Genomic DNA, 22,997 nt, shown 5'->3' on the forward strand with positions numbered 1-22,997 from the left:
CAGCCCAAACCATCACATAAGATTACTCTTATGTGGGGAAAATATGAGGAGAGATTATTAGACATGTTCACTGCCTGATTTTTTAAAAAAACGTAAAGGTAGGATAAAATAATATAAAAACAAATAGCACAGGATAAACAATAACAAGGAATAGCAATAGAGGAATGAGAAAGCCCAGTTATCTGCTTGTATCATAGAAACATAGAAGACTGACGGCAGAAAAAGACCTCATGATGCATCTAGTCGGCCCTTATACTATTTCCTGTATTTTTATCTTAGGATGGATATATGTTTATCCCAGGCATATTTAAATTCAGTTATTGTGGATTTACCAACCACGTCTGCTAGAAGTTTGTTCCAAGGATCTACTACTTTTTCAGTAAAATAATATTTTCTCATGTTGCTTTTAATCTTTCTCCCAACTAACTTCAGATTGTGCCCCCTTGTTCTTGTGTTCACTTTCCTATTAAAAACACTTCCCTCCTGAACCTTATTTAACCCTTTGACATATTTAAATGTTTCGATCATGTCCCCCCTTTTCCTTCTGTCCTGCAGACTATACAGATTGAGTTCATCAAGTCTTTCCTGATACGTTTTATGGAAACACTTAGGCATTATTTCAAGGTCTGTCTGTCTGTCTGTGTCTGTCTATCTATTAATTGGATTTGTATACCGCCTTTTTCCTGAGACCCAGGGTGGCTCACAACATGTAGAAATCTAAATAAAATTTACAGCTTAAAACTCCCATAATTAAAAAGTTAACAACAGAGTCATTCATCATCTATTTCACATTCATTCATTGGGTGGGGCAAGGTGTTTCAATGGCCTACCAGCAGAAATGGGTCTTTAAAAGTTTACATAAGGCAGGGAGAGTCGGGGTAGTACAGATCTCTGAGGGGAGCTCATTCCAGAAAGCTGGGGCTGCCACAGAAAAGGCTCTTCCCCTAGGTCCCGCCAGATGACATTGCCTGGCTGATGGGAACTGGAGAAGGCCGATTCTGTGGGAACTTACCAGATGCTGGGATGTATGAGGCAGAAGATGGTCCTGTCTTTAGTCTGCTATGAGCAAGGACAATCTATTATCAGCATTTATAGCAACACTCTTTTTAATATGACTGTATGCTATTTCTACTAGCAACCAATAGGAAATTGTCCTACAAATGTTACACTTACATTTTCCAGGCCATCTAACATTTCTTCGTCCGCACCCTGAAGCTTGGTTATAAGAGCTCCATGCCGTTGGCCCATGGATTCAAGGCGGGTTATTACTGACTGAGCAAAACCACAGAACAGTTTGTGCATAAAATATCCATACATCCAATAAATAAATAAATAAATAAATAAATACATAAATATTTGGTTTTGAAATATAAAGCCAGTTTGAAAGAGTACTTCAGTCCAATTTTTTAACCCTGCAGTTCTGTTCAAAAAAACTCCCTAATGTTATGTTCCCGGGTCTATTTGACACGGACTGCAAATTGATCATTTTAGGTACTTACATTTGGTCTTTTTGAAAGCTTTTTTCACCTGGAAACATGTTTGAACATTTCTGCACACAATGGAATGAAAATTGAACTGAAAAAATTAATCCTTATTGGTTTATTTTGCACATAAATGTGCCTTCCCCCCCGTTTTTGTGAATTTTCTTTAGGTTTATTGATAATTTTGCCTGCAAAATGCATTCTATTTTACTAAAGTTGGTGTGGGATTGGTAGCTTGAACATTTCTGAACATAATGATATGAAAATTGAACTGGAAAAATTTATGCATATTGGTTTATTTTGCTGATGAAATACGTGCCCCCCTGTTTTTGTGAAATATTTTTCAATTTATGGATAGTTTTGCTTGCAAAATACATTCTATTTTACTAAAGTTGGGGTGGGATTGGTAGATTGAACATTTCTGAACATAATGATATGAAAATTGAACTGGAAAAAATGATGCATATTCATTTATTTTGCACATAAAAGTCTCTCCCCCCCCCTATTTCAATTTATATAAAAATTATGCTGTTAATTTCAAACTTACGTACTTGGTTTTAGTAAAATGGATTTCTTTCATAAAATTAGTTGTCTGGCTACAATATGCTTGCTTTTCAAAAGGATATTCCAAATATTTCTAGCCAAATATATATAAAAAGTGAAAATAATGTCACACAGCAAGGCCGGGGTGGTGGTGGTGGTGGCCCTTTTGTGGCAAAAATAAACCAATAAGAATATTTTTTTTCAGTTCATTTCTATTTTTCATATGTTCAGGATTGTTCAATTTAGTATATCAAAACTTTTGGGGGAATATTCCTTAGAAATTTGTAGCCTAAAAAAATATAAATTGACACAAAATTCAGAAAACATGGGGGGAGGGGCTTTTTGATCAAAATAAAAATATAAGCCTCATTTGTTTCAGTTCAATTTTCATATCATTATGTTCATAAATGTTCAAACTAGTTTTCCAGTGGAAAAAGTTTTCCAAAAAGACCAAATTCAAGTACCTAAAAAAATTCTTTTTGGTCCAGTCATATACGACCAGAAACAAACTCGACGTGGTTTTTTTTTTTTGCCCAGAAAAGAATTAGCCACCACCCCAAAAATATTGTTTTGATGATCAGCAATGTTAAATTGAGTAAATGAATGCATAAGATATTAAAAATATTTCGGATTTGAAGCCTGCGTAAATATAAAGTGAAAATGTTTGCAAGCAGCCAAGGGGGGGGGGGGGGCTTATTTATGATTGTAAACAACCAATAAGAAACATTTCTTTCAGTTCATTTATATTTTTCTTATATTCAGAAATGTTCAAACTACCAATTCCACACCAACTTTAGTAAAATTGAACACATTTTGCAAGCAAAACTATCCATAAATTGAAAAATATTTCACAAAAACGGGGGGGGGGGGCATTCTATCAGCAAAATAAACCAATAAGAATTACATTTTTCATTTCAATTTTCATATCATTGTGTGCAGAAATGTTCAGACTACTTTCAAAGTGAAAAAAGTATTCAAATTGACCAAACATAAGCACTTCAAATGAAGAGTTTTCGGTCCGGGTCAGGGTGACCTGGGAACACAACAACTGTGACTTTTTGTTTTTCAGCAAGAAAGAAACCCCCCACCCCCCAAAAAAAATTCTCATACAGAGAACCCCTGAAATGATGAAAAGTCATGAAATTTCAAGTTTTAGATATGCAGGGAAATTTTTTTTACAGGGACTCAAACTTGGCTCCGGGTCACATACGACCCAAACAGAACAGCAGGGTTTTTAAAGAAACAACTTGCTCAATAAAAGATAGCAGGTGGGAAATGTAGTTCTCTAATTTCTAAAAGGTCATTAATAGATATATTAATATCATAATAATACTAGTATCATCAAAATATTTAACTGTTGTACATATAGGATAGAGACAGAAAACTCATTGCCAATTTGTAGAAACCCTGTTGCCTTAAAGGAGGCAGGGTTGAAACTGGAATGAGGTTGTATAAAATTGGCATTGAAAATAAGTGTGTGTTCTTGACTTACTTTAAAAAGTTCATCTACAGTCTTGTTTCCGTCCAATTCAAAAAGATACTGAGAGTCCTGGTCAGCCATTAATTCCTGAAATTTTAAATCAGAAATATAACTGAATATATAGGTTGGATTTATTCGGATCCCATTGCTTCAGATGATTGCACTGACATGTCTAGGGAAAAATCTGTGCTGCTATTTTTATTTTTTTTTGACATACCTTTTTCTTAATATCATGTATTATTATAACTGTAATATTTACTTGGCAAGGAATGTGAAGACAAACACTTCACTTATACCAGATCTGCATAAGTTCCATCATTGTATTTATTTATGAGTAAACACAGCTTAGAATCTGACAAAGAAGAGATGTCGGACTGGCAGAGGAGCCAAAATCTACCTTAACCACATTGTCCATATTATATTTCTTGACTGAGGACAATATTGAATTTATTGTTCTATTCAACAATCTGTCCATGTGGCAAGCAAGACCGTTCTAGAACCAAATACAATGGCTTGGCAAACAACAGCTCTACACTCTGGCTCCAAACATAAGCCTCCAGTACAGAACCACTATTCATGCCTCCCTATTTTTTGATAAATGCACATGGACGTATGAAGAAAAAAGGAAATTCCCTCCCAAATTTCTAAAAGAGATTCAAGGTATTTTAGAATATAATTGATTTTAAAAATATTTTATATTTTGGTTCCCGCAGTACTAATTCTAGGATTAGAGGAAACCATGATTACTTTTGTTCCCCTTTTTCTTCTTAAAGCAGATGCCTAAATAAGGATCCCTGTCTTCTATACAGCAGTATCAAAAGGGGGAAAATCCTCTTTTTAAAAATACAGTAGTACTATCACTGAAAATTGAAATTACAAGGCAAAAACCTAATAAAAAATAAAAAATAAGAAAAAATGTAGAGGAGAAACAATAAAAAAACAGTTTTTTACTGTTTTACCACTGTTGTTAGCCGCCCCGAGTCTACGGAGAGGGGCGGCATACAAATCCAATAAATGAATGAATGAATGAATGAATGAATGAATGAATGAATAAATAAATAAATAAATATGTAGATTTAGCTTTTGGACTCTATGTCACATTTTATGGTTTAGTATGGGCTTCTACTCTTGCCCCAACTTTGCAGTTTCAAACACTCCTCTAATAAAAAAACCTGTAATGTTGTTTCCTGCTACTTTGAGGAAACCACACTTTAATCTTCCCAAAAGATTAAATATTGTTTTATTTTTTAAAATGGTATTTCTCAAATCCACATATATAATACAGTCCTATCCATGCTGCAGTACTATCTCACTGAAGTTGGTCTTAACTCTTCCAAAAATATTAGGTTGGGCCATAGTCACCAAGAGTTACTTTGGATAGTCAGGTCGGCAGTACATAAATTTAATAAATAAATAAATAAATTCCATGCTTAAAGTACCTTATAAATTCAGCCAACTGTGATTTATTCAATGAACTATTATTAATCAAACCATGCCTGGTTGTAATATGTAAAACTAGGTCTTAAAATTTCATGGATTTTACCATCAATATAATATAGTTCATAGATTCGTGAGACAGTTATCTAAGCTTACTAGCAATAATAAAAGTTACAACATTGATATCTGGTATTTTTTCCTTTCTTTTCTTACTTCTGGGTGTTATTGTTGTACTAAAAAGTACAAAAAGTATTATTATCCTTATCTTACCTCTAGAGCACGCAGCATAATATCTTTATAGAGTTCAATTCTCTTTTGTGCATTTTCTGGAAAATCTTCTGGCCTTTGCACTAAAGTTGGCAAAATTTCCGTCAACATAATTTGATCTGCCTAGACGAAAGGAAAAAAAATACCCTTTTTAAAATAATGTAAATACATATGTAAAGCTTGGTTCTACTTCCCACTCTGAATGTGTAAAATCGGAAATGATAACCATTAGCTGTATGCTCAGCAGAACAAAATTACTTAGGTGAAAACAATTTTCAACTGTCTAAAATGAAATTGTGACTGGCTTAGTTATGGGGTGAAATGAACCTTTGATAAAACTTTATTCCAGAACAAATATGCAATTCCAGTTACTAAATTGAAGTGATTTGTAAGCTTTTTTAAAAAAATAATTTCCTGCTGGGAAATTCTGAATTATATAGGATAGAATAGATAGATAGATAGATAGATAGATAGATAGATAGGTAGGTAGGTAGGTAGGTAGGTAGGCAGGCAGGCAGGCAGGCAGGCAGGCAGGCAGGCAGGCAGGCAGGCAGGCAGGCAGGCAGGCAGGCATGCAGACAAATGGATGGATGAGAGGGAAACACAGAGAGACAGACACAGAGAGAGAGTATCATAAAACCTGCCCTGCATCACCCAAATAAGGCTGCTACTTCTGAAGGATGCTGTTCTCAATGCTAAAATTGAACTCTGCTAGTCCAGACAATTTTATACTTGGAATGGGAGGAGACCCCATCCAGTTCTTTGCTTCAAAGTAAGGCTACAAAGTTCAAATCTAAATTGATAAATATAAAGGGTTAGTAATACTGTTAATTAAAGACATAAAGTTTTAATATGGTTACAAATGAAAATGGATTTCCCCCAAAAAATGCATCATGTAGAATTAGGGTATTATGTATAACTATTGTATAACTTAATTTGATTAACTTTATTAAAGAAGAATGTTGCATTATTTAAAAACATATTAAACATTGTATTTGTGAATGATCCAAGCTTTTCTTTTATTTGAAACAAATAATTGGCTTTTTAGAAAATATGGGAAAGCTACCTCATTTGTCTCCTCTTCTTCTTCTTCCTCTTCTGCTTCCTCATCATCTTCTTCACCTTTATGTAATTCTTTCTTCTTTTTCTTACGCTTTTCAATAATATCAGGATCCCAATCTTCTCTTTTAAATATATGTCCTGTGTCAGGCTGCTGTCTTTGACCAGTGATTCTTTTACACAAGTCATTGTTAGGACACTAGTGGGGAAAACAGATCATTATGAGATGGAAGTTGTTCCAAATCCAATAAGATAACTTTGTAATGCTCCTTTCTAAGATCTTAGAAGGAGAGCTTTTATTGCTAATGTTCTGGTAGAGGTTTGTTTAAAACTAATAAGACAGTGGGAAACTTCTACTTTTATGACAATGGGTTTAAAGGAGACCAGAATGGCTCTACGAAGCATAATTTGTAAAAGTATGAAACACAGATATAAAATAAATAGAGGATTTACGAAGAACTTTCAAACGCCGATTACCTTAATATTAATCAGGAAATCTGGTTTTAATTTTAAATTTTTAATCACATCTATTTGTTCTGGTATAGACATGAAATCCTCAGAAAGAGAGGGGAAATCACAGAGAACATAACCTGCAAGGAGGGGAAATGCAAATATTTTTATACAGTACTTAAAGAACCTACACTTAGCATTTATTTTACAGTAATTCTGGGATGACTCTGGGTCTTTCTTCATTTGTATCTAACCACTGTACAACCAATTCCTGGAAACATTTTATACCACTGTGTCCTCATTTTGTCTTCAACCAAGTAATAGCTTTATGTATGAAAACAATGTTTTCCCCTTAGATCAATAACAAGTTGGAGGGACCTTGGAGGTCTTCTAGTCCAACACCAGTTTCAAAGTGTGTCAAATCTGTTGTATAGTATTTCAATACCTATGTTATTGGAAGTCCATTTGATAAGCTAGAACATAGAATCAGCCTGAACCTACCAGTCCCTTGAAATAGGAACGAAAGTACTCTCTCCCCTCTGGTCTCCATATACTGTAGGCTTTACTACACTTTTTATTTTTCTTCCTAAAGCAAGAGGAAAAGTCTGTAGAGGTGTCCAATTTTGAAAGAGCAATGGTCTCCTGTAAACCAGAGACTGGGCGTTGGATCCTACTAATATGCCCTTTCTCCAAGTGTCCTTATTGGTCATACAACGGTCTTAACCCATACCTGGAGACTAGTTCCACCCAACATTTTTTCCCTTCAACCTTAAAAACTTCCACTTTCTTTGCTAATCTTATTCATTCATTCATTCATTCATTCATTCATTCATTCATTCATTCATTCATTCATTCACACACTTATTTACTTATTTATTTTGTCTAATACACAATGAAGGTGATAGAGGATATACTCATAGCAAAATATATCAAAGAAAGAATAGAACAGAAGATATAGGAATAGAAGAAAAGATAGAAGAAAAGATATAGGAGATATAGGAGAGACAATACGACAGGGGACAATTTACTAGGGTGTTTTTTTTGCATAATATGTATGCTCAAAGTCAGCAAATATTTCATTCATTCATTCATTCATTCATTCATTCATTCATTCATTCATTCATTCATTCATTCATTCGACTTCTATGCCGCCCAATCCCAAAGGACTCAGGAACTAACACAACAATATAACCCCCACTGCTTTATAGAACCACCCAGACTTGTGTGGGAATTGGACGGCCTCTAAATCCCTCTCCCCACCACCCCAATTCAATCACTTGCAATTATCCGAGACTGCCTGGGCAAATTCCTGCTATTTACTAGGCAAGATTGTCCTCATTCCTAGAGTTGAGAGAAAGTGTCTGGCCCAGTCCAGCAGGTTTAATGCCTAAAGAGAGACCAAAATTTCAGGTTTCCTGGATTCTAGCCTTATGCCTTAACCACTATCCAATATTGGCTCTTTTTATTTCTTCTGTTAACATTTGTCCAATTTTTGGAGACTGCCTGGATATGTCCCTGAAGTTGTCCTGACAAGATGCTGCAGAAGTGGCTAGCAATTACCTCTTTTCTAAGGCAGATAGAAAGTAACTGATCTAAGGTGATCCAGATGGCTTTATGTCCAAGGCAGGATCAGAACTCAGAGTGTCCTGGTTTCTAGCGTAATGCCTTATCCACTACACTAAACTAGCTTTCTAAATCCCATACAATCCATGAAATAGACAAGACAAATAAATTAGTCAGAGGCATATATTTCTAGGATTATGATGAGCTTACTTAATAGATAGTGGAAAAAAGAAGATGCAGCAACCCATACCGAAGTGATTAATTTCTGGTGAGTCCAGCTTGATCATAAGCATCTTTATCACCAACTCTTCAGGAACATTTTGACCATTGTAAAGCAGGTCCTTACACTTAGGGAGAACAATGTAAAATATTGAACTGCATTGAGAATATGTAACAGGGGATATATAATTAATGTGCACAGTTGCCTTATACCATATCAAAAAATATCCAAATGTTCTCAATAATGCTTCTTTTATGTTTTGGACTACAACCCCCACAATTTTTTGCTTCTCTCTCTCCCCCCCTCCCCCTCTCTCTTTCTTTCTACTTTCTTTTATAGCACCTCCTTAAGTATAAATTATTTTACTGTATATTATCTTCTGCGTTGTCTTACACTGGAGATGCCCAAAAATGAACCTGTATGCAAAACATGTGGTCCACTACTGCACTTAGTACATTACCCATAGTTCAAATCCAATCAATTGCAATAATTCAAAGTTCTGAGCTGATGTTTGCTTCAACTAATAGTGCCTATTGAAAGAATTATAATTTCACTAAGGAATAAAATACACCTCGAAATCCAGGTAAATAAATAAGTACGGGCTTTACCTTCAGTCCATATTCTGTTTCAGCTGTCATGTTTTCATTTATAAGTTCAAAAGCTAAAAAAATATATCACATAGGAAAAAAAGTTTAGATCGTGCTATTTGCATACACAGTATATATGCAGTGCTGTATAATGCGAAACAGAATTTAGATAACTTTAAATGGCAATTCAAAACCATTTTTAAAATATTGAAGTTCATGCATTCCTTTCCCATGAAAATGCATCTGCAGTGATGGTTGTACATGGGGGTGGGTTCTGGATCCTTTTGCTGCTGGTTTGTTCAGGGTCACGCTGTGCACATGGGCGTGTCTGCAGCAATTAAAAAAAATAGTTTCTGCGCATGTGTAGAAGCAAAGATTAGCTTCTGCACATACGCAGGAGCAAAATCTAAGATGGTGGCGCCCACGAAAATACCAACAGAACTGGCTCCATGATGTCATTGCCAAACTACTAACATTTCTAAAGAATTAGTTAGAACTGGTAGGAAGCCACCCCTGGTTGTATATCCTCTCTACAAAGAGATAATAAATACAGTGCAGATAATAAGTGTGGAAACCATGACGTGGCCATATTTTGTGTTGGTCTAGTTAGGTAACATCTAATCTCCTGTGAATAGGAACATTTATCTTTCTGTGCTGTAGCCAAGTTTCCCCCTGAAAATAACACAAGACACTGAACACAACTTCTAAATATTCAAAAATGTCTGGAGAAGTTGTACAATGTGTGAGTCATTGAGTTGGATCCACACATACAACCCGGATATGTGACAATAGTTGGGATAATATTAAAACACTTTGTAAAAGAAACCATAGTTCTAAGTCTGCTTGTAATGTTAAGTGGTATATAAATAAAATAGCTTTGCATGAAGTGAAACATAAACGGATCACGCTAGCATCAAATCAAGCAGATCACAATGTGGATACAGGATAGATGTTTTTTAATATTAGATTTGTTCCATTGTAACATTGTTATTATTATCGTTGTGAGCTGCCCCAAGTCTTCGGAGAGGGGCGGCATACAAATCTAATAAATTATTATTATTATTATTATTATTATTATTATTATATGCAAATGTCAGTCAACAAAAATTTGTCTTCACTAATTGCTTACAGGGAAGAAAGATTAAAAAACAGATTTATTTCATCCACCATCTCTCTTGCTATTGTAATTTTTTTAAACTATAAACATTATTTATTAAGTTATAAAGTATTATAAAATACAAAATACAAAAGTAAATAAAAAACAGTGAGAGGGAAAGGGGAAAGAGGAGTGAGGAAAGGTAGGGAAAAGAAAAGAAAAAGAAGCATTGACTTCCAACTCTCTCTATTGCAATAGAATAAGCTTTTAGCATCAAATCACAGCTTTTTATTTTTCCATAATAATATGAAGTCATTTCTATAAAGATCTATCAATCTAATCCATAAAACCCAAAGTCAAAATTACATTCTTTTCCACATCAAGCACAAAATTCAGAAGCTATTTCCATATGAAAACAAAAATACTTGGGTTTTTTTGTAAAAAATTTTTTTTTGGGAAGAATGGGCTTTGTTCGCTTTTTTACTTTTTATATTTTAAAATGTCCTACACAGAAATTAACCAAAAATTGTGGTTGGCAGCTCTCATTCTCCAATTCTCTCACTCTGTGTATGTGTGAATTCTTCAAATAAATTATGATCAAGAGGTGAGAAGAGTACTGTTACTCTACTTTCATACATTGATGATACCTGATATCAAATGGAGGGAAGTTAGAAGGGAAAGGATAGGCCAGTGATGGTGAAACCTTTTTTTGCTTGGGTGCCAAAAGAGCTTTCTGGAGGCTTTCCTGAAGCCTGGGGAGAGGGAAAAGTGGCTCAATGGGCCTACCGGAAGTTCATTTCCGAACTTAGGAAATAAACTTCTGGTGGGCCTGTTGGGACTGTTTTTCGTGATCCCCAGGCTCTGGAGGCTTTCCTGAAGCCTGGGTAGCCCTCCAGAAGGCTAAAAACCAGCTGGTCAGTACACACATGCACACTGGAGCTGACATAGGGCAATGCCTCATGTGCCCTCAGATATGGCTCTGCGTGCCACCTTTCGCACATGTGCCATAGGTTCGCCATCATGGGGATAGGTAATGTTACTCAGGGCCTTTCCTCTGGTTTCTTCTTTTTCATGCTAACCTTTTTGATCTTCGTTAAGCAGAGTTTGCAGATATGCTTTAAATGCACATTAATTGGCCAAGAATCAAAATGTGTTTCCAAATAACTAATACACTTCTACACTACCACATTTGGAATACTGTGTTCAGTTCTGGAGACCTCACCTACAAAAAGATATTGACAAAATTGAACGGGTCCAAAGACGGGCTACAAGACTGGTGGAAGGTCTTAAGCATAAAACGTATCAGGAAAGACTTAATGAACTCAATCTGTATAGTCTGGACGAGGACAGAAGGAAAAGGGGGGACATGATCGAAACATTTAAATATGTTAAAGGGTTAAATAAGGTCCAGGAGGGAAGTGTTTTTAATAGGAAAGTGAACACAAGAACAAGGGGACACAATCTGAAGTTAGTTGTGGGAAAGATCAAAAGCAACATGAGAAAATATTATTTTACTGAAAGAGTAGTAGATCCTTGGAACAAACTTCCAGCAGACGTGATAGATAAATCCACAGTAACTGAATTTAAACATGCCTGGGATAAACATATATCCATCCTAAGATAAAATACAGAAAATAGTATAAGGGCAGACTAGCTGGATCATGAGGTCTTTTTCTGCCGTCAGTCTTCTATGTTTCTATTGTTATTTATAATGACTCCAGCATAATTGCATGTCTAATACAGGGAGTCCTGGACTTATAACCACAATAGAGCCCAACATTTCTCTTGCTATGCAAGAGAGTTGTTAAGTGAAGTTTGCCCTTTCTTGCCACAGTTATGTGAAATCACCACAGTTGTTAAGTTAGTAACATGTTGCTAAGCAAATCTTGCCTTCACATTGACTTTGCTTCTCAGAAAGATATAAAAGGTAATCACATGACCTTGGGACATTGCAACCATTATAAATATGAGTCAGTTCCAAAAGTCTGAACTCTTATCATCTCACCAGATGGTGGGAAAAACGGCCATAAGTCACTTTTTTTGGTGCCACTGTAACTTCAAATAGTCACTAAATGAACTATTGCAACTGGACAATAACTGTATAATAGCTGTATTATATCTTCTTATTATAATTTGACCAGAGTCCAAATGTTAGCAAAGTATTCTAAAATAATATTAAATATTTTCATTTCTTTTTTCTTTCCAACTATTACAATTGGAGAAGAAAGAGTCAATGTACTGTATTTTTCTCTAAAGCTAACTCTATATCTCCAGAGTGCACACCATGGACTGATGATTATCATTGTCATTAAAACTCCTATTTAAATAAATATAATTATAGTTCTGTGTGCTTCATAATCCAGGAGTTGATCATGATTTCCACAAAATAAAAGATATTTTGAGCCACCAGAGGGCTCCCATGTTGTTCTAATTGTTACCTGCTCTAATTTTAAAGTAGCAGGTAGCAAGAGCATGTTCATAGAAACAATTTACCTTTCAGAACTTAAATAAAATAATATTGCCATTTTAAAAATTCAGAAATTTTAGTCCTACCGCAGGATTCTTTGGAAATCACTGTAATTATGTTCTAATGATAGCACTTCAAAGAAGTGGTGCTTCTGGGAACAACCTGGAAAATCAGGTACATGCTGCCTCATAGTTTTAGGTTTTTATTCAGAAACCTGCTGATGCCAAATTAATCTTAAAGGAACAAGCCAGAATCCAATCATTAGCTTGCTGTGCTACATTTTTTATTCACTCTTGCAAATTTAATGTGAAAACTACTGCTTCCAAAAGTCAGGTAGTCTCTCTATAGAACAGAATATGCCTGAGGAGAACTTAATTTAAAAATCAAAATAGATTTCTGAAAGCTGTACCTGATAGAGAATTTATATTTCCCTCTAATCATTTCAGTTATCCCACACTCCCTAGGTGAATTAATCATGGCAAGGGAAGTTTAAGTGGAATGGGAAAGGCTGGACTCAAGCATGTTTTAGTCATACATTGTTGGTAAATATCTTGAAGAAAATCTTCAGATTACTGAAATTGAGGTAGCTAGGAGAAAATTTGTATAAGATTTAAAGGTGTATCCTCCACAAGACTAAGGGAATATTGCACAAATACTGTATACAGAAAACTTTTTATGTCCTCTTTCTATTGGTCTCATATTCACTTTAAAAAAAAACACTCTGATCCAACTCTTTTTTTTTCATTTTTCCTTTTCATACAGTGAAGATCTATGACTAGTCCAGAGATTAGCAGAAGCAATTTATTAACCCCTTAATAAAAAATTACATGCTATTACAATATTTTTTTCTTTCCTATTTTATTTATTTATTAGATTTGTATGCCGCCCCTCTCCGTAGACTTTTACCAAAGTCACGGTTACTGACTTAGTTAGGATTCATTAAAAAAAAGATATATTGCAACTGGTGATCTTAAATTTGTATCTGTTATATTTGTATGACCATAATGAGACAACATTGGAGTATGGAAAGTAGGATACACATTAAATCACACAAAAATCATAGATAGAATATATTTTTTAATGCAGAGATTGATGGTACAAATATTTATAGAGTGGACTATTTTTTTCTTGCTGTTTTAAGTAGTTTTCTATATTATACTTTATGTGTAATATGGATATTGTCTATGTTGCTATTGATACTACCTATAAATGAGTAGGAAAAAGTTAGCTTTTATATCTTTAAAATAAGTTTTTTGAAGAGGGATGGTTGGAAAATATCTTATTTCACCATCAGAAGTCAAGTTCCAAAGCATTAGATTCCATTTTCCCATTTTTGGTACTTCATTTTTATAGAAATATGTTAAGATTCCTAGTGGTATCTGCTAAAAATTCAAATCTCTCCAACAGAAGAAGAATATACATTTTCAAACTTTTCTGAATTGATATGTTAGTTCATGAAAATGTTGCAAACTTTTCTTTAATTAAATAGGTCTCTGGAATGTTAGGAATTATACAAGCATGCATAGAATGAAATACAATAAAATAAATATAGTTTTTATATTTACCATCTACAAGAGTGCACTTCCAAAACTGGGCTATTTTTTTAGCTAATGTTTTCTTCCCAACACCCTTAAAATGAGAAAACAAAAAGAAAAGGATTATTAAAAGTAGAATGAAGTACTTCAAATGTAATAACTTAGAATGAAACAATGAAAACTGAAATATTTATTATAACAAGGAGTGACCAGAATTTCCATCCACATTATTAAATGTCAGAAATCGTATATATGGCTCTAATTGTCTATGAAATATATTGTTTTTCCAATTTTTATTGAAAAATTGTCTCCTTCTTGCCCTTGCTACCTTTCAAAGCAAAGATATATTTGACACTTCTAAGTCATTAGCTCTGATAGTTAAATCAACGTGATTCTATGTTCTATGCAATATATCTGCTTGTAAGGTTTCGTGTTAGGGATAAAAAGAAACAAAGAAAACTAGGACTAAGATCATGCATTTGCTTGATTCTACTATATAATATACGGTACTTCATATATTACCAAGCCATTCCATTTTACAAACAAAATTGATAGAGCGACATGAGGAGCTTGGTCCTATTGCTGATTTCTTAATTAATCAATTAATCATATTCATAAAGTGCTAAATTCTGAGGGTTCAGAGAAGCTTATTACATAACATATATAAGAAACAACATACAATAAACATTAAGTATTAGGTTCCAGAAGCTAATGAAAATATGAAATAAATTTAAATAAATCAAGTAAAACTGTAATTAAAACAAGCTGGAATCAAGGCCTAAATACCTTCCGGAAGAGTTTTGTATAAAATAAAAATGCTTTTCCAAAATGCTTCCGTGGTTAGGGCCCTCTTTTGACATAGGGCCAGGCTGGTTTAATGAAGTTGATGTTTGGGATCACCAGCCTGGCCCATAAACACCACCACTGCCTTGCACTCACAGTGGAAGGAGGCTTTAGAGTTCTGTTCAAAGCTTTTGCCCAGCTGCAGGGGATGCTCCCCCTTGTCCAGCAGCAGGTTTGCCGTCCCACCCCGCCTGGCCACCTTCTCTTCCAGGCTTGGAGCATGCAACTGGGAAAATACTCCCCATCTGGGGGAATCAATTGAGAAGGACAGGCATATTCCCCAGGGTCACACACGCCCCCTGGCATTGCTCTGCATCCCTGTAGGGAGGCCTGCCCCACTATTTGAGAAGCATGGATTAACACCAACATTTTAAGTTGTACCTAGAAGCCTGCACTTTCTAGGTGATCTTCAAAGGCAACACCATATAGAATCTGTTACAATAATCTAAACATCATGGTGATGATAACATGAGTGACTACAGGAAGATCTTCCCAGTCCAACTTGTACAACAGCCAGAGCTAGGAATATCCATGCCTATAATACCCCAATTTCTGTTCTAGAAGATCTGAGAGCCTAGAAGAACCCACAAGTCATGGACAAGCTCTTTCAGGGATAGTACAGTATTATCCTATCAAGACAGAACTCTAAAGCCCAATAGTAAAACAATAATTCTTTCTTCCTATGATTCAGCTTAAGGCTTTTATGCTCCGGCTCTTAAGGCACCTCAATGGCATCATCAGTCTGATTTGGGGTAGTGATATAAATCTGAATCTCATCAGCACATTGATGATACAAAACTTGAATTTTTCTGATGAACTTTCCCAGTAGCAAATAAATGATAAAGAGGAAATTTAAACAGATAGCACCGTCTGTCGATCTATTTGCTCAATATGCAAATTGCAGGGAGTCTAACAGCAGGTCCGTGATGGTTTTCAAGTGGGACATCACTAGCCTTTCAGAGGTTTTCATAACTACAGATGTTAGAGCAACTGGTCTGTAGTCATTCAGTTCCTTGATGGAGGGCTTCTTTGGCACTGGAATTCTTCTATGGATGAAAAACAGGTTCCTCTCAGGGCTGCCTTAATCCGAGGGAACAAAAAGAAGTCTACTGGGGCGACGTCATGACTATAGAGGGGGTGGGGCAGCGTTGGTACCTGGTGTTTGGCCAGGAACTGGCAGACTTGTAGCACATTGTGGCAAGTGCGTTTTTCATCCATAGAAAAGATCCAATCAGCCGTGACGAAGACCTTGCGAGAGGTCCCCGAAGACGCCTTCCAGGACGCATACCGGTCATGGCAAAGTCACTGGAAAAAATGTGTAGAGGCCCAAGGACAGTACTTTGAAGAATTTTAAGTGTTTGTGCAAATCTGTTCAATAAATTACTTTAAAAAAAATAATTGCATTCCTTTTGGAACGCACCCTGTAGATCTTCACAAAAATTGAAGACCTACAGTCATAGTATACTGCTCAAAAAAATAAAGGGAACAGTCAAATAACACACCCTAAAGCCACTATAGGTAGTCCCCGGGTTACGTCATCCTCGATGTACGACGTTTCGTCGTTACGACGACCCAGGGACAGCTTCGAAGCCACCGCTGCCGCTGCTGCCTCCGTTTGGGCGAAGGAATCTCCATGGTGGGTGGCGGCTTCGGAGATCCCACGGAGACCCCCTTGCCTGAATGGAGGCGGCAGTGGCTTCAAGGGACCAACAGCCGGTCCTTCTTGGTGCTGCGTTGCTGCAGCCTCCGGGGCTACCGCCACCACCTCCATTCGGGTGAGGGGATCTCCGCTGTGGTTGGCCTCGGAGCCACCGCCACCACCCACACCGGGGATCCCTTCACCCGAATGGTGGTGGTGGCGGCGGCAGCTTCAAGGAACCAACAGTCGGTCCTTCTCGGCGCTGCATTGCCACCTCCGTTCGGGCGAGGGGATCTCTGCGATGGGTGGCAACGCAGCGCCGAGAAGGACTGTTGGTCCCTTGAAGACACCGCCACCGCCTCCTCCATTCGTGTAAATCGGAATACAGTATTCTGACTTACACGGAAATTCAGCTTACAATGCTCTGTAGGAACGGATCGACGTCGTAAGTCGGGGATTACCTGTATTCCATTTGCACAACCGCATGTGAAATTGATTGTCAATCAGTGTTGCTTCTTAAGTGGACAGTTTGATTTCACAGAAGTTTGATTTACTTGGAGTTATATTCTGTTGTTTAAGTGTTCCCTTTATTTTTCTGAGCAGTGTATGTGTGAGTTCATCCAGGTCTGCAGAGGTATCTTCAAAAATATTCTAGTCCATGCAGTCAAAGCCTGTAGCTTTAACGTTGCGTCTTTAGTCCAGGTCCTCACTGATTTAATTGTTGGTTTCATGGCTTTAAGTCTTTGTCTGTAAGCAGATACAAGGTGAATCATGCAATGATCAGAGTGGCCCACAGCTGCTTTTGGTAGGGACTGATAAGTGTCTTTTAGTGTTGTGTAAAAATGATCTAAAGCAGTGATGGTGAACCTATGGCACAGGTGGCACAACAGAGCCATATCTACTGGCACATGAGCTATTATCCTAGGAAAGCTGCAACGTGTATGTGTGTGCCAGCCAGCTGATTTTTGGCTCATACAGAGGCTCTGAGAGGGCATTTTTGGCTTCCAAAGAGCCTTGGGGGATGGGGGTGGGTGTTTTTACCCTCTCCAGGCTCCAGGGAAGCCTTTGGAGCCTGGTGAGGGTGAAACACGAGCCTACTGGGCTCACCAGAAGTTGGGAAACAGGCCATTTCCGTGCCCTATCTGCTGGCATGTGAGCCGCTGCCCTAGCAAAGCTGCAACATGCATGAGTGTGCCAGCCAGCTCATTTTTGGCTTGTACAGAAGCTCTGGGAGGGCATTTTTAGCTTCCAGAGAGCCTCTGGGGGATGGGGGATGGGGGAAGGTGTTTTCACCCTTCTCAGGCATTGAATTATGGGTGTCGGCACTCGTGCATGTGCGATAGCAAGCACGCATGCTTTCGGCATCAGAGGGAAAAAAGGTTCACCATCACTGATCTAAAGTATTCTTGCCTCTGGCGGGACAATTGACATGCTGAAAATATTTGAGTGGCTCTTTCTTTAAGTTACCTTTGTTGAAATCACCTAGAATGATGACCAGTGAATCTGGGTATTTGGCTTCAGCCTCCAAGATGGAGGATAAATAGGATAAATAAATTGGAGAGATAAAACTTATTCCTGCATCACTCAATAATTATTTTCCTAATTCTGTACTTAAGGAACAGTTTAATGTTTACTCAACAGAGTAACATGTTGAAACATGACTTTCATCATCCACATCCAGCATAGCAGTATTGATCATAGCTGAAAGAATTCCAATACATCTGGAACATTAATTTAATATTTCAGATGCTGAATTAATGTATATGAAAGACATGAACTGCTTTATTCTGGGAATACCCCTCAGAAGTGTTATTGCGACCAGTATAAACTAGAACAGAGTTATAAAGATGCAACTAATGCCTAAATTCTCCTGCCATCATAGTAACCAACTTTTAATCATACAAATGAGAATTTAAAGAAAAGTCTAATCAAATAAATTCAGAAACATTAATGGTGTATATAAATTTTGGCTCACTGAATTAGATCCACTGCAATTATCAATCAGATAATTGTAATTCCATGCAGCAGCATCCCAAATGCATGATAGAAATAAATCCTACAGAAATCAATGTAATTTGTTTTCTAATGCAAAGTCAAGAGGGTGCATGGTCAGGCACTTGATTAAAGTTAAACAAAAGCCAGCTCATAAGATATAGTGCAAAATTAGATTGTGACACTCAGCATTGTGAAATGAAAAAGACAGATTTTATGAGCCTTTATATAATGACTCCCTATAGCCACCATACTTTCTGATATAGCAAAAAATCATTTATCTGCCTGCCTGCAACAAATAGCAATAAAATAGAATAAATATAATACAATACAGAACAGAACAAGAAGCAAGGAGATTCTTGCGCCACCTAGTGGAAGCTCGGCTCGTATTCCGAATTTGAGCTTGGATGTCGAACAGAAATTTCGCTTGCGTCGCGGCTCGTAACGTGGAATACTCACATGTGGAGCAGCTCATATCTAGAGGTACTACTGTACAGTAAAATGCAACTGAGATTGTGAGCAAAATTCTCCCATAATGCATCATGAAAAATACCTACTGGTCTCAGATAATATTGTAGCCTCAATGTCTGAGGGAAAAGATTTTCAACACTTTCTGGGAGACTTTCAAATTTAGGGCCATCTGAATGTTAGGAAAAGGAGAAGGGCAGGCACTCTGACAGAAATGGTATGCTTTCTAGGTCCAACTAATTGACACTGCTTAACAGATCCAGAACAGACCCATTCTGATTTGGTAAGAAACCAACAGAAACAGCCAGTCCCATAATAATCTCACATCCTGGCACAAACTGTTTCAACTCTTATCCTCAAAAGGACACTACAAAGCACTGAACACCAGAACAACTAGACACAAAAACAGTTTTTTCTCCAAACGCCATCACTCTGCCAAAAAAATAATTCCCTCAACGCTGTCAAACTATTTACTAAGTCTACACTACTATTTATCTTCTTATCATTCCCATAACCCATCTCCTCCCACAAATGACTGTATGACTGTAACTTTGTTGCTTGTATCCTGACAATTTATATTGACTGGTTCCTAATATGATTGGATTACTTATTTGTACCCGGATTATCATTACCGTATAGTATAAGACGTACAGGAGCATAGAACACATCTTAATTTTGGGGGAGCAAAACAAAGAATGAGGGAGTTTTTAAAATATTGTAATTTTTGCTCGGGGATTTCTGGTGGAGAAAAAGTTAATGTCCAAAAGAAAAAAAAGATTTGGTGTGAGGGATTTGGTTTCCTCATGTCATATTTATCAACAAACCAAGCCTATCCATTTTTTGTTTTGGTATGGCATTGCAAAATGCAGCATAGTGCATAAGAAGAGAAACCACCTGAAACACAATACTCTTTTTTGATCTCTGCATGCTCTATTTTTGGAATGGGCAAGAAAGTGTTTTCAGGTAGAAGCGCCATGATTCTCTTTCTCGATTCAAAAAACATAGAGTGGGGAGACCAAAACAGCATTGTATTTTAGGAAACGGGCAGCTCTGGTTCACGCCCCATTTTTGAAATTGAGGAAATAATTTTTGGATGGCAATGCTGACCAGAACTGACTGTCACCTGAAATGTGATGAAAACCCTTTCTTCTCCAGGCCAACTGGAGAGTCACCTTTCCTTATGCCTCCTGCGCAGCACCCACTTTGCCAATCAAGTCCCCACCTTCCCCTGGCCACGAGTGGAAGTGAACCCTGCTGCCTGGAACTGCCCAAAAATGTGATGCGCAGAGGTCGAAAAGCTCCAAAGGGAGGAGGCTGGTGGGTGGGTGGGGCTATATTTGAAATATAAGATGCACCCAGTTTTTGACTCTCTTTTGGGGAGTAAAATGCTGCATCTTATAGTCTGAAAAATACAATAAGTTATTGTACCTTATGATTTTTATGAACTTATCTTTTCTTTTTATGTACAGAGGACATCTGCACCAAGACAAATTCCTTGTGTGTCCAATCACACTTGGCCAATAAAATTTCTGTCATGTCCTATCCTATCCTATGCTATCCTATCCTTACCTGACCTCATGTCATATATGGGTGTTTACCAGACTTGGAAGCCATCAAAAGCAATGTAGCTCATGAAACAGTGATACCTTGATATGCCATGGGATATGTCCAAAGCTATACGTTCTGCTGCATTCTGGATCAGTTGCAGCCTCTGACTGCTTCTCAAAGGAAGCTCCAACAGTAACGCATTGCAATACTCCAAGTGGAAGCTGATTAAAATTTGACTAGATATGGAAGACTTCCATGAATGGAGTCAACTGACAATATGGATTTGTGTAAATGGCTTCCTGGCTACAGCTGTCACGAACTCAAGAGTGAATTCAAGAGGACCCCAATTTATGCATCAACTCTGGCTGTGGGGGGTGTTTCCCCATCCAGAGTCAGAACATTTCCATTGGGGAGGCCCTGAAATCCATACTTTATGACATGACATGCTTTGTCATTCTAACAGTGATCTAGAAAATATATCCTGGGCAAAGAAAAGTTTGCCCCACCGACAGCACCACTTTCTGAATTTTATTCAGGAGTTCATATGTTGCACAGATATTACTTTATTACTTACATGTACATTCTTCTAGTAATAAAACCTATGGGGTTTCATTGGATTTCTAAATAAAGATATACAGTATATGTGGCTGTATTTTGAATTTGTCTGTTTAAAGTGTCAATTTAATCATGTTGGCCTTTTTCTTACTGGTTTTCCAAGGATGAGGAAACAAGTAGGCTTGGACAAAAGGAACTCTCTGTCAGCTTCATCTTCATCATATATATCTACAAAAGGGTAAGGTTGTTCATCTTCCGGAGATGCCATCATTCAATCTATGTTTAAAAGACAGAATTAATTATTAGGATCCTTACTACTATTTACATCTGCAGCTATAGCAGCAAGTAGCTGAGCTTGGTTGATAAGGAAAGGGAAAGGGGTTGCACCTTGGTTGATAAGGGAAAAGGGTTGCACCTAGATTTTGAATGGGAGACAATCAGAACAATCCTATGACAGCAGACTATATTAAGAATCCAAAATAATAGTAAAGCAAAAATATAAATCATGAAGGCAAAGAAGGCAATAGCACACTACCTCTGCAATTACAAAAAACTCATTTTTTTCCTGATCCTGTAGTTTCTGTGATGCTGACAAAAAACCCATGGATGTGTCTCCATGTAGACAAACAGGCATCAGTTCAACTGACATCATGTCCACCTATATGACTGTATTAAAGGGTTTTAAACTGTTTTTCATATTATTTTTATTAGTGTAAGCGGCTCAGAGTCCTTGGGATTGGGCAGCATAAATAAATAATCTGTGAGTCTCATAAATATATCGCTGACATATGAACTGCAGCATAAACACAGCTCGTTGAAAGTTTTCCTGCTAAACCAAATTTTCCAACAGCCTTCTTCCTAAAAGTATTTCACTGTACCCTGTGGGTATGACGACTGGTAGTAAATTTAGGCTGGGTTTCTCCCCCCTTCCGCCGCCCCCTCAAGTAAAAGCCCTTCTTGAGAGCGCAGACCAAAAAACCCCCAAACAAGTGAAGTAAAAATATGATAAATGAATGAAAATCCAAACCAAATCCAACGATCACAGGATGGTGCTTCATCCCCTCTCGACAATTTTTGAGTAAGGTGCGAGGGGGGGGGCACAAATGAACTTGATGAAATCATTTTTCGCCTGTATCGCCGGCGCAGCAAACGGAGAAAAGGGTCACCCACGGAAGACTTACTTACTACAAGATGAGGCCCCAGCGGGAGTATCGCCGCTTGGCTTTTAGCAACGGCACGGCCTGAAAAAAGCTCCGCAGCGATTTGTATTCCTCCGTAACCATGGAGATAACGCCCCGCCTCCTCTCTCGTTCTCGGAATCCCCTCCTCAACGCTCGCTTCGCCCAATCAACGGGTCCCTGCGCGATCCCGCCCACATAAAGGGCCGTTACCACAGCAGAGCGCGAGGAAACCCTTATAACGTGTTTTTTTTTAAAAAAAACCCCAAACCCGTAGAACATTTTAAAGGGTGCTTCGCTAACGGTTTCTTCAATGTAACCGTCTTCCAGGGGAAAATTAAGGGAGCCGACTCCGGTCCTCGGCGGGAGTTGCGCGGGGTTGAAACGGGCGCAGCTGACTCGCAGCCCCGAGGATCATCTTGTTAAATGTAGCAAACGACGGGATTCCTCATTGGGCTCCGTGGTTTCAATGACAGTCGCAGGGCAACGATAGACATAGGCACGCGGGTGGTGAAGGTGGTGGGTTGGTGGGTCTCACTGATATTTATTTATTTATTTATTATTTTATTTATTATTATATTTGTCAGAC

At 37.4% G+C, this 22,997-nt stretch overlaps 1 protein-coding gene across 5 annotated transcripts in view; it reads right to left on the reverse strand.

Annotated features, from left to right (window-relative positions):
* Positions 1-22,513, reverse strand: part of AK9 (adenylate kinase 9) — an 87,895-nt gene extending 65,382 nt beyond the window's left edge. For 2 of the 5 annotated variants that reach the window (XR_011557404.1, XM_070733333.1), the window contains exons 1-10: positions 22,412-22,496; positions 21,382-21,506; positions 14,216-14,279; positions 9,109-9,161; positions 8,531-8,627; positions 6,745-6,857; positions 6,275-6,466; positions 5,212-5,331; positions 3,517-3,591; positions 1,174-1,272 (exon numbers count right to left, since the gene is read on the reverse strand). Coding sequence is in view for 4 of the 5 variants with exons in the window: in XM_070733333.1 (XP_070589434.1) it covers positions 1,174-1,272; positions 3,517-3,591; positions 5,212-5,331; positions 6,275-6,466; positions 6,745-6,857; positions 8,531-8,627; positions 9,109-9,161; positions 14,216-14,279; positions 21,382-21,501 (933 nt within the window). In the remaining variant the exon portion in view is untranslated. Of the gene's footprint in view, positions 1-1,173; positions 1,273-3,516; positions 3,592-5,211; positions 5,332-6,274; positions 6,467-6,744; positions 6,858-8,530; positions 8,628-9,108; positions 9,162-14,215; positions 14,280-21,381; positions 21,507-22,411 lie in introns of those variants that run through there. The other 3 variants (XM_070733332.1, XM_070733331.1, XM_070733334.1) reach the window with 3 other exon arrangements.
* Between the last annotated feature and the right edge of the window lie 484 nt (positions 22,514-22,997).

This window comes from Erythrolamprus reginae, chromosome 1, assembly GCF_031021105.1.
Source record: "Erythrolamprus reginae isolate rEryReg1 chromosome 1, rEryReg1.hap1, whole genome shotgun sequence".
In the NCBI taxonomy this organism is placed as follows: domain Eukaryota; kingdom Metazoa; phylum Chordata; class Lepidosauria; order Squamata; family Dipsadidae; genus Erythrolamprus; species Erythrolamprus reginae.